The sequence below is a fragment of the Montipora capricornis genome, chromosome 14, assembly GCF_036669925.1.
Source record: "Montipora capricornis isolate CH-2021 chromosome 14, ASM3666992v2, whole genome shotgun sequence".
Lineage (NCBI taxonomy): Eukaryota > Metazoa > Cnidaria > Anthozoa > Scleractinia > Acroporidae > Montipora > Montipora capricornis.
This window is the reverse complement of record NC_090896.1, coordinates 15,898,505-15,911,004: the sequence shown is the minus strand read 5'-3', so window position 1 is coordinate 15,911,004 and position 12,500 is coordinate 15,898,505. Positions and strand designations below refer to the sequence as shown.

At 38.8% G+C, this 12,500-nt stretch overlaps 1 protein-coding gene across 1 annotated transcript in view; it reads right to left on the bottom strand.

Moving 5' to 3' along the window:
- The window catches only part of LOC138031318 (DNA ligase 4-like), a 50,495-nt gene that overhangs the window by 24,774 nt on the left and 13,221 nt on the right, over positions 1-12,500 (bottom strand). The window contains exons 9-16 of the mRNA XM_068879026.1: positions 11,832-11,938; positions 9,110-9,190; positions 8,479-8,544; positions 7,563-7,612; positions 5,950-6,046; positions 3,597-3,656; positions 1,892-1,992; positions 696-748 (exon numbers count right to left, since the gene is read on the bottom strand). Of these exons, the coding sequence (XP_068735127.1) occupies positions 696-748; positions 1,892-1,992; positions 3,597-3,656; positions 5,950-6,046; positions 7,563-7,612; positions 8,479-8,544; positions 9,110-9,190; positions 11,832-11,938 (615 nt within the window). The remainder of the gene's footprint in view (positions 1-695; positions 749-1,891; positions 1,993-3,596; positions 3,657-5,949; positions 6,047-7,562; positions 7,613-8,478; positions 8,545-9,109; positions 9,191-11,831; positions 11,939-12,500) is intronic.

Genomic DNA, 12,500 nt, shown 5'->3' with positions numbered 1-12,500 from the left:
GGCGTCAATGAGCATAACTCGCAAAAAAGCTCTTGTTATGAAGAAAATTGAAAAAACAGAAACAGAATGGAATGAAGAATCTCCTTTTTCGTTCTTTAAATACCTTGCAAGGGTCAAAGGAGACCTAAGAATACTTATTAATCGAAGCCTGGAAATAAACTTTGGTACAAATTTACTTAGGCGTGAAGCAGTAGGGTATTTCTACTTCTACTTGCATGGAGGTGAAAAATTGTCTTAGTATATTCAACATGAATTGAATAGGCCACTCTCAAAAACATCATAATACTCTTTGTTTTCCCTCCCAAATTTTGCAGAAGCGTTGTTTCCAGAGACAATGCAACATTTTGGAGCGCAAACAAAGAGTATCATGGTATTCTTGAAAATGGCCAATAACTGACCGGCGGAGAAATGCTTATCGAAAATATTACGATTACTGGGTCAGGATGGCTTGGCATCTTTCTGGTCTGGATAGGGTAGGGTGGAGCACCTCGCATAGGACCTCGAGTCCTGTTCGTGCTCCTTCCCTCTGGGCAGGTTTGCCCAGTAGAAAGAGACAAACCAGATGTCTCGTAAAAAACAAAAACAAAACAAAAAACAATTCTTTGAGCAATCACCTCAAAGTTAACCAATAAGAACGTTTAACATTAAGAACTCTTTATTTGTGGTATGCTTACGACAAGGTAAGAACACAATACCTCATCACTCAAACTATCAACATATTCAGGCTTGATTTTTATCCAGCCACTTCCTACAAATTTCATAGAAAAGTTAAGTTGGATTAAAGTCCACTCTAGTTCTAGCAGACACCCTAAACAACGCACCCGGGGACTGGATGTTTTCTAACAGCACTGTAAGATAAAGATGACATTTTATTTTCAAAACGTGAAAATCAGTATCGATATGTTTTTTTAATTTCAAGGCAATGCTTTCTTTTCACATATCAGTGAAAATGCTGTACGAGTAGAGAAGTGACGGCGACACATTTCTTTTGGGAACTTCAGAGGTTAGAGGCACTACAGGGATTAAGACGAACCACGTCCTAAATAAGCTACACTGTTTTCTTTCTACGACAAAATAGAGAAATAGAAAAGGTGCGGCCGATGCATCCATGTTGTTCATTGAAATGAGAGCACACACAAAAAAAAACGAAGTTTTGGCAATTGTTAAGAGAGCCTGCATGTCGGCAGATAAATTACAACCACAGGAATTATCACTACTAAATTGTAAGTTTTCACGTTACGTCATCGCCGCCATGTTGGTGGACGAAAACAAAAGATCTCTCATTATCTCCTTTTGTTCGTCCACCAGCAATTGTTCATTACATCATTGTTATCTGTGTCTCTAGAGGGTGGTTGCAAACCATCAATAGGGTCGCCTGAGGCAAAGGAGGTGAGCTTTCCCTTTTTTTAACCAATAATATCATTGCTTTCTTGGGTAGCCGTTGCTGTAGCCGGCATTGTTGCTTAAATTCCCGCACTGGTGGCTCAGTTGGTTGAGCACCGGGCTGTCACGCCGGAAGTCAACTCCGGCCGGACCAACACTCAGGGTCTTTAAATAATTGAGGAGAAAGTGCTGCCTTTGTAATTACATCTGCAAATGGTTATATTCTCTAGTCTTCTCGGATAAAGACGATAAACCGTAGGCCCCGTTTCACAACCCTTCAATGTTCAAAATCCTGTGGGACGTAACAGAACCCACACGCTTGTCGCTAAGAGTAGGGCACGTAGTTGCCAGTGTTGCGGTCTGTTGTGTATCATGGTTGGGAGGGTAAAAAAGGGGCCACAGTAATTGGCGCAAGCTGTTGTGGCGCTCTGCCAGCTTAACTGGCAAAGTTAAATAAAATAATAATAATAATGATGTGAGCAGCAAGACCTCAGTAACTGTTGCATACCACTTCTCACGTTCGGTTTATAAATCGAGGATGGCGATTTGATGACCAATCCCTCTTCTCTTTTATCGATTGCCTCATTTAGAGCTTTTACAACGTCTCCTCTACAACAGAACAAGAAAATTTTCTTAAAGGAATTCAAATCAAGGAATGGTATAAATTTGAGAAACAAATGGATCCTCCCGCAAGTCCATATTTTAGAGGGGTCACTGTTGATTGCCTACAACGTGTATTACTGACGAACTTTCAGTCGGTCGGTAGCTTTAAAGCAATTTTTATTTTGGTACAGTATTCTTTGTCAGTCAGGTGGATCTCCCCTCTGTCCAGTCTTCTGTCTGTCTGTCTGTTCTGATTGTTGTTGGTCTGATTTGTCAGTCTGTCGGTCTCATTGACTGTCTAAAAGGAGATGTAAGATGTAATCTGGATCAATAAGGGATGACGTAAGAGAGCCTCACATTTGGCCCTATTCCGATGAAAATTATTTGAAATCTATTTTGGTTTTGTGTCATACTGCGTGGTTATTTCAAAGACATATGGGGTTATTGACCAAGCGTGAGGTCAAGATGGCTGGATATTGCCCAAGCTTTTGCGTGTTTATTTCATCTCGGTCCATAAACACAACAAGAAAGAGGTCAATATCCAGCCACCTTGACCGAACAAGCTTGGTCAATAGAGGCTTTATTATATGGGATAACACACCGAAAAGAGATCTTTGATTTTGCGGGACCAAGCGAGAACTCCCGAGCCGGCAAGATAGCTATAGATGTTGATGCCTTTTATTCGGTCCCACACTGCAGCTGCGGTTATTAAACTTTATCAATATGGATAGACATGGATATAGACTGCAAAACAGTCGTTTTCTTCCATTTTCGAAGCGCCGTAAGCATGATCCTCGCGTGTGAAGCGCGCGAGCCTCACACGCTGGGCGTGTGAGGCGAGAAACCGTCGCGTCTCTTCCCATTCTCCCTCGCCGTTTCTACACTCGCTCCAGACCTTTCTTTTGAATATTTATCGCGTTGCTTGCGTTCGCAAAAAATACGACTGTTTTGCAGTCTAACATGGATACGTCATTGAGAGATTGCTTAGGTAACGCACGCACATACTCAACAATGTTGAAAGAGGGGAGCAAACCGTTTCAACATCGCTGTTCAACAAAATCAGTGGTAGAGCACTACAACAAGTAATTCCACTCTATTTGAGAGTAGCCACATGTTATTTTCTAAGCATACTATGTACTTATTGAATGAGTGGGCCGGACGGGAAAATATTTGACCCGAGGTCATGGCGTATGGACCGAGCGCCATGACCGAGAGCCAAATATTTTCCTGTCCGGCCCGACCTACACTCAGTGAATAAGCATTTTATCATATGGGCTCTTGACACTCTTCATGAGCACTCAGAATATGAAGTTTGGACAACTGAAAATAAGTCAAAATCTGCACAGGAAATTTATCTTGTATGTTGTTTGCATTTGCTTTTCTGGCTGTAAATAACTTGGATGTTTAAAAGCGACGAAATCCTCTAAAATCGCATCGTACGGAGCAGTACGTATTCCTAGCAGGGCCGTAAGGCTTTTTCGGCCCTGCCAGAGCTAATGCGTACGGCCCTTTTACGGCGATATTCCCAATAGTTTTACAATGAAAGCGCGCACGGGGCCGCACGGACCATACCATAAAGGGCTGTACATACATGAAGCTTTATCATGTACCTCGATGATGCATCCTGCCTTTCGACAAACTGAAAATATCCAGGCCTTGGTCGCAGTACTCTTCAAAAAAAGCAATAGTTTCGGATGTAAAACATTTGTTTGCACATATAGTGTATGGACAAAAGTCGCATTTGACCAGCTGGGGCTCACACGGCCGGAGCCTATTTCAAGTTGCATGAGGCGACAGAAAGTATCACTACTTTTAATATATCCCCTACTCCATCACAGGATTATCCTCAGCAGTATGTCTCTATTAAGTGACTATTTCTACAGCTAGGAGAAGATATACAGCAAAGTTCTAACGAAGTCTAAGGAAACCACATGATGACATTCATGATGACTGAGCTAGGCCTCGCACCAGTACCCCTCGTGTCAGGAGTCCAGTGCACCGGGTTACCACTGTACCATGTGGTACAAGGTGCAAAGAAAATTGCAACACATATTAACAACCTTTACATCCCCTCCAAAACCATGTCTCCTAGGAGTGAGAAGATTTTACTCGTCAATGAGGGTGGTTTAGAAGTCAGAGGGTTAGAGCGGTTTTCAATTGAGTGTCGAAAGTAATTAGCTAATTGCTTTGGTTTTGCATTACTTCACCCAGTGATTGGTTCAAAGATCTCGCGCCACTTTTTTCAACCAATCAGAAGTGAAACCAAAACCAATCGTGGCTCGCGGGTGCACATTTTCCCGTGCTTTGTGTCGGCTACATGTAATTACTTGGGAGTTTTAAACAGAAATTTATTTTATCAAACTAGTTGATAAAGGTCAAATAGCCACCGTGAAAGATTTGGAAAGCTGACGTTTCGAGCGTTAGCCCTTTGTCATTCGCTCCGACGAAGGGCTAACGCTCGAAACGTCAGCTATCCAAATCTTTCACGGTGGCTATTTGACCTTTAACAACTAGTTTGATAAAACAAATTTCTGTTTCAATCTCCCACCGACGCAGCACCACAGTTTCTTTAGAAACTAAAATTTTTACTTGGGAGTATTGATTGGTTCACCGGAATGCCTTCGTCCTTTTTGATTGGCTTAAGTAATTACTTTGGTTTTGGTTTTACGACACTCTATCTAAACTCGCTCTAAAAATCTTCGCATCCCCTCAAATCCTATGTCCTCTTTAATTAATGCATTGACTCATATGCACAGTAATAGATTTTACTGTGTCAAACGGAAGACGATTGTACTAGTCAATGGGAGACAGTTTGGCCGTCAGTGGGTTAATTAAAGGGGCTAGGTCACGCTATTTTAGGTAATTTTGTTTAATTTTGTTAATTATGAGCTCTAAACGTCAAATTGGCAGAGCAAGAGTCTTTCATTTGCAAAATCACGGCCACAACAACTGAGAATGATTTTCAAGCTTTGTAAATGACATTTTGATATAGACTGATATAAATTTGAAAAAAGGCGGGCCGACGTTTTTCAAATTTACCCAAATTCAATCCGTTTCAATCCTCTCCAGTTTTGTCCATCCCTGTCCCTTCTTGGCTTCCCTGTGTTTTGTAAGAGATCTTCTATAGTTTTGAACAGTTATTTTGATATTTTAGTTAATTCTATGACCATTCGATCAGTGCTGAAAATGCCTAAAATAGCGTGACCTAGCCCTTTTAACAACTTCTACACCCCCTCAAAAAATATACCGGTATGTCCCCTTTACTACTGATGCATCCTGGATCCCGCAATAGTATGTATTCTACAATTATAAGTAATGCCGAGATACCTGTAAGCAAATTCGAAATAGTGGGTGAGGATAAAAGAGATGCTCATTTTATTATTTATTTCAGTCTTGGGCCCGTTTCAAACGTCGCATTTCACATGTGCCGAATCTAATGCAAATAAGAAAAATCTATTGTTTTCGCTCATTCGCATCAGATTCGGCACATGTGAAATGAGACGTTTAAAACGGGCCTTAGTACCCAAATTGAAAGAGCAGAGGAAAAACGTGTGACTAATTCTGTTTTCAAAACGTTGCACTCACAAATGAGCTACAACAACTTGCAAAAAATAGTGGAGACACTTCACCTTCTTGGGGCGTTATTAATTTACCTATTATCTCTCACAAGTGGAACTCGAGAAAACACCGAGAATTGATGTATCTCTAGACCTTTGAATCAAGAACAAATACAGACTTTTGAATTTAGCAAGCCATACTGTAGAATCACTCGTAGTGCACATACTATCTAAGTAATTTAATGATAATTATTATTATTGTTGGTTCTTACCAGTCTAGCGCAACAATAACAATTAGCTCAAGAGAAATTGTTGTAATTGACTTTAATATTCAAGTTTCTTTTGGCCTGCAGTTCCACAAAAATCCCTGTTTCAAACACGTGTTTGTGTCATACACTGTACTTACTTTTCCATGGTTTTGATTCTTTCACAAAGGGGCACATTGGCAAGTTTCTTGTCATTGATAACAAGGATATCAAACACGACGAAACAAGGATGGTAGCCTACAGAAAACATTACCAAGCAACATCTAAGCCTAAGTACATGTATGATACTTTCCCAACAAAAAATTATGACTGGATGGTCCCTTTTGTTTTTAACTCTCTCCATCCTTAGAGTGACATTCTAAGCGGGTGTGATTTTGACCGAATGGGGAATTTTTTTAGGTTTTTGCTCGAAAACAGCTCAAAATGCTGAAAAAATGGCACTTTTCACAAAAAAGTTCCATTTTGAGGCTGAAACGAACATTTTTGCAGAGTTTCCTATCTCAGTGCGATTTTGACTTTATAAAGAGGAACTTTTTCAGGGTTTTGCTCCACAAGCGCTCAAGCCAGAAGATTTTACTTTTCGTTGGGCGAGGGTTCATGGTTAAAATGGTTACCAACATCGAGATACTCTCAAACACTACATCCCTTTAACTCTTCACTTTCTTTACTCTATATAACGCCGGATGATTTTAGTGGAGCTCCGCGCACGCGTGGAGTACCATGGGGAAGAAAATATAGTAACCCATCGGTGCGAGAAAATTCGGTCTTGATCACCGAGCGACCACCTCTCCATGTATGCCAATATGAAACTCTGTGGTGCAACCTGCGTTTTTATGGCGGGAACATCTTTGACATTGGACATCCATGTTGTGCTCAATTAACACCTGTCAGGACAAGGTATCCGCTGACCAGTATCACATGATCATATCGCGGGCTTAAGTTGAAAGCTCATCGAGGTCAGCTGTTTTTTTTAGTTGACCGCTGACCGGATACTGGTTTTCGATTGGATCGCAGGCTCAAGCCAGGTCAACTTATTAACACGAGAGGTCCACTTTTAGCCTTGACTAAATCTATATATTACTTGCCATTAGGGGGCAGTTTAGGGCTGAGACGCTTAGCAACATCTAGGTCTACTCAAGATCTGAGTCCCTGTTAACACTAAGGGAGGCACTTGTAGATTTAACTGTCTATACTTGCCAGTGGGACCCCATTAGGGGTGAGAAAGCAAGTACAAGAAAGCTTATGTTGCCCGAAAAGAAGGACAACCTACGAATTGAATCAAGTCATCATACTGATAAATGGTGGCCAATAAATGATTTCTTTGTCCTTGTGCTAATAAGACCAACTAGCACTCGTTTGCATGGACATAATGCAAAAGAAATGCTGCTTAAGAGCGAGGCTAGCTGGTCTCACTAACAAGAAGACAAAAGAGTACTTCATCGGCCACTATTTGGGAATACATGTATGGTCTATGTAGTTTAAGTAAGGTCCAACAATGGGAAATCTAGATTGTGGTGAGAGAAACATTTTAACCCGGAGGATCCACAAATACAACCCTAACCAATGGGACATGCATCATTTCCGAAAAATTTCGGCTATTTTCTTGATGTTTCACTTGTGTATATACATATTTAAAAGATCACAACAGTGATACAGTACATGTAATACAGAGAAGAAACCATGGGAGCTGGTTATGTAGAAAATATGGGGGTCAAATTACCGCCAGAACTCCAAGACCATGATTTTCACATACCATTTTCATAAGTAGTTAAAGACTTTACATCCATGTTCATCCCTTTTGATCTAAACACACAAAAAAGACAGAGGTCCAGTGTCAAACTTGAAATGGCATCTTGTGGTCCATGAACATGTTTTGGTCGTCATTTTGGGGATTAAAGCTATATGTCATATAATATTATTCAACACGACCATTGCCTGATCGAAAGCAGTCACAGGTATGTCTTCTCTAACTGGCTTGGTTGGATCATTACAAAGTAACACAGGGATTTAAACCCAGTCCTGAATTTGGCAGAGGAGCTCTGCAGAGTTTTTGTAAGGGAAAGGGGGAGGTGTAAAAGTTAAAAGCATAGATGATGGTGTGGGGAGTTCACTATGTATACTGCCATGCACTGATAGTGTCACCAAGGAATAAGCTGGTGCTGAAGCTTTGGGTGCATTATTATTATAATACATTCAAAGCACCAAATTTTCTCAGCCACATTGCAAACTGAATTTTCAGGTTGGTGGTGAAACTTGGAATTGTGCGAGTCTTCAAAAAAAAAGGGGGGAGGGGGGAAAGTTTACAAAAAAGCTTGAGCGTTTCTCCTCATAGATTCTGAAGTATTCCAGTCTGCTTTATTATACACATGTACATGTAACAAGGTCAATAACGCATGCATGTTGATTGGTTCTCACCTACGTCTGTTCCACATAATTATTTAATTATTGCAGGACAGATGCATAAATGATATTAAATTTTAAAAAATAGATTCCATGCTGTTGTGCGTCTGTTCAGCAATAGATCAAAATCTGGTAAGAACATCATTGACGTCATCTTTGATCTATTATAATTATAACTGAACAGATGCAGGGCAACATGGATATCTATTTGTTAAATACAAAGTAGATGTTACATGTAGGTTTACATGTATTTCTCACTATATACTCACAGCCAAACATCTGTTGCAGGATCAACCACAATCATTTCACCATCCAATATACAGGAATGCACTGAGCTACAACAAATTGACCATAAGTGTACATTGCAGGGTTAACATTGAATAACACTATTAAAAAGAAGAAAAATAAAAAATATATACACAATCCACTGATAACACACTTTCCTTCGGTTATGAAGATAGCCTTTGCTCAGGTTGTCAAATGCCAGGGTTAAAAGAGCATTCCTTTTCAAGACTACAATCATTCAGAGGATATAATTCCATGAAGGCATGTCATTCCTAAGCTCAAACCATTTTCAAAATGACGATTTTGAAAATGGCCATAGTTTTCAGATGGGAAGACCATCAAGTTTAACATCCACAAAATTAACATTTTAATTCTACATGTATGACAATTTAAATGCTTATACGTACACAGTGGACATATTGATGAACACGGAACATAATTATACCACGATCAAGTCAAGGAATTATGCTCTTAAAGTCATGCACTTTATTCCATTTCTACATTAACATAATATTGTGAACAGAAAATCTTCAAGTTGATAACCTGGCTGAAAAGCAGTCTAAAAAATAAAAGCTAATAATAACGGTTCATCTGACATTGAATGCGCAATCATACCTTGAGAAACAGCCAGCAATATGTGGTGTGAGAACTCCTGAAGACGGATTTGCGCCAAATGTGTGGGTGTGATCATTTGCACTACCAAAGAAAACACAATGTATTTGACAATGTTTACAAAGGTGGTGACAGGGGAAAAGAAAACTTGTTGTATTAAGTATCTGTAATGTGTGCTTTACTTTACATGTTCCAAAATTAATGATAAATTAAGACATAAGTTGAGTTAATCTGTTACGAGTCCAAAACTGAATTTTAATGTGTTGCTTTTTACTCTTTAAATGCATAAAAGTTGAATTATAAAAAACTGTGCGTCTGGCTACCACATAGCGTTTCAGTGAGTGATTAAGGTGTAATTAAGGTGTGAGTGTACTGTACATATATAGGTATGTATATATTGTGTTAATTAATATAGACCCTATGCAAAAATGGCTGCCTTTAAATTATTCTTTTGTTCATATTCAAAATAGCCCAACTAACCTCGTTTTTGAGACAAAAATTCTAAAGAATTTGTTATCCCTAATGAGGTTAGTTGGGCTATTTTGAATATGAACAAAAGAATAATTTAAAGGCAGCCATTTTTGCACAGGGTCTATGTTTGCGCAGTGAAATGCGTAAATTACATAGTGTGCAACAGTTGCATGTAAGCCAAAGACGGTTGGCAATACCATATTTGGTGACATACAAACTGGATACACTGACATGTAAGTTAAAGATTGCCAGCAGTCATCATTAGATTTGAAACAATTCAATGATGATGTTTTTTCTTTGTTAAGGATCCTCTATTTCAAGACAAGTACAGCAAATTCAACTGGTGTAAGCTGGAGTGAAATCTTTTAGATTGGTACCCTCACGCACTTAAAAGTACATCCAGAAATACAAGAATATACAGGAAGAATCAGTAATTTGGGAGCAGCCAGGAATGGTGCAGTGGACTTGGCATCGCACATGGTTTGAATTTGCTGGTTCTCTACTCTGCTCCAAGAGGTTCTTCTCCAATGAGTACCTCATCATTAAATACAATGGACACGTAAATAAACGTTTGTCACTTTATTATTACTAAAGGGTCCCATTATTAGTACATAGTTAATGTTGTAAACCTACACGTACTCAGCATCAGAAATAATTAATTTTTGCATTATTTTAGGTGATGCTTATCAAAACTCTCAATTATCTGTACTGCAGTACATGCACTTTGCTATTTCGGGACAAAAGTGATGTTGAAGTTGGGGAAACCACAGGCAGCCCAAGCTCGTGTTATGCATGAGATGTGACTATCAAAGAGTCACGTCAGCAACAACACTGCTCTCGACAATTTTTGTTTTGTTTTTTTGAGTTAGTTTCATGACAAAGGAGCAAATAAGCAAAAAGGTTCTCAGTGAACGAACGAAATAAAGTAAGTTAACTCAAATTGTTTTTGTTTTGTTTTGTCTTTTCGAGCTTTTTTAAACTGTTTTGGAGTGTCGTTGTTTAAGAGGCTGTCGAAATCTTCCAAAGACAAAGTCAAGGCTGTACACAGCCATTCACCAAGAAGTGTACTCGAAACCCTTTTTCTGGCTGAAAAGCGAGTTCGAAGCGCAGTTTTTTCTTGCAATGAAAACAGCACAGTCTGTGTTCACAATGTAAATGTCTGTTAATTTTAATTATATCATCCTTTAAATGACTCAAACTTTATTCTTGTAGCTCTAATTTCTCGCTTACTGCTTCAACCGAGCCACGCTAGTACTATGCTAATATTCGTCTATCCCTATGGTGTCCTCTCCTTTGGTTAAAATTAGTATTATAACTTGTTGTACACCTGACTGTTATACTACGTAGATTGGTCAACGTCTGTCTCATGCATAATAGCTGCAATTGAGCACCTCCCAGCTGCCTTGATAACATTTTTCCAATCTCATTGAAACTTAAATCTTTCCAGGCTTTCTGGCATGGGATTCCCGGTAAGGTGGTAAATCTTAATGATGTATTATGGCTGCATGGGCAATTTTTTTTCTTTGGGGGGGGGGGGGGGGGATGGAAAATACTTCGCTTTCGACCGCAAGGAACAAAGGTATTTTCGCGCCAATTGTATTTTTCGATAATAAATCAATAAAATTTGATTTTAAAAAAGCTCAAAAAAACAAAATAAGCAAGGTGACTTAACTTACATTATTTGGTTCAATCATTCATGACTTTTCGCTCCTCTGCTTCTTTGTCATGAAACTAACTCAAAAAACAAAACAAAAATTGTCTAGAACAGCGTTGTCGCTGATGTGATGCTTTCACTGTCACGTCTCGCGTGTAAAGCAAACCTGAGCTGCCTATGGGGAAACCGGGTTAAAAGGTCGCGCATCTCAAGATTAAATAAATCGATTTTCAGTTTTCAAATAATTATAACAACAAGCAGTACCGGTAACTTATTTTGGTGTTGTACGGGCATGCATCTTGCTCATTAATAAAATGACTTGGAAAGTCAATCAGTATTCTTAATCCATGGTAAGAGCACTCGCCTCCCACCAATGTGGCCCGGGTTCAATTCCCAGATCCGGCGTCATATGTGGGTTGAGTTTGTTAGTTCTCTACCCTGCACCGAGATGTTTTCTCCGAGTACTCCTGGCCAGTTTCCCCTCTCCTAAAAACCAAAATTTGACTTGATTTGTGTTAATTGTTAATTTCAGTTTACAGTGTCCCCAATTAGTGCTCCAGTGCTAGAACGACTAGACACTTAAACAAAGTTTACAAGTACCTTCTAGAAAAGTACATAAAGACATCTTTTTCTTTGTGGAGTTGCATCCTTTCTCCATCTATTTTTGTTTCTATGTAAAATGCTTGATTCTTCATGATCTTTTCTACCTGTAAACCAAACCACAGTGCAATAATTGATCCAGAAATTTCATTATCTTAACCCTTTCCCCTTAAAGTTCACCATTGTAATCAATTAGTTTTTATTGCTGTTTATTTTTGTGAAGTTGTTCTGCCCATATGATTATTTTATAGAACATGCACATCATAAATAATAATTATTATTGTGATAATTATTATTATTATTATTATTATTATGATGATAATAATAATAACAAATATTATTATTATTATTATTATTATTATTATTATTATTATTACTTTTATTATCATTATCCCTTTTAGCAGCATCATTCTACAATTGTTGGTTCACTATATTAAACCGTTTAAGTTTTGAGAGAAAAGTTAAAGAATTTACCGTCTAAAACCAGACAGTTTTACTCGCCATATCAATGGGACCACTTTAGGCTTGAATGGGTTGACAACATCTAGGTCCACTAAAAAACTCCCGTCTAGGCTCACTATCAAACGGTTTCAGTCCTGAGAGTGGAACTTAAAGATTTTCATGGTTTGTGCTGGATTTTGTCTGTAAAATTCCAGGAGTATTCAAGTA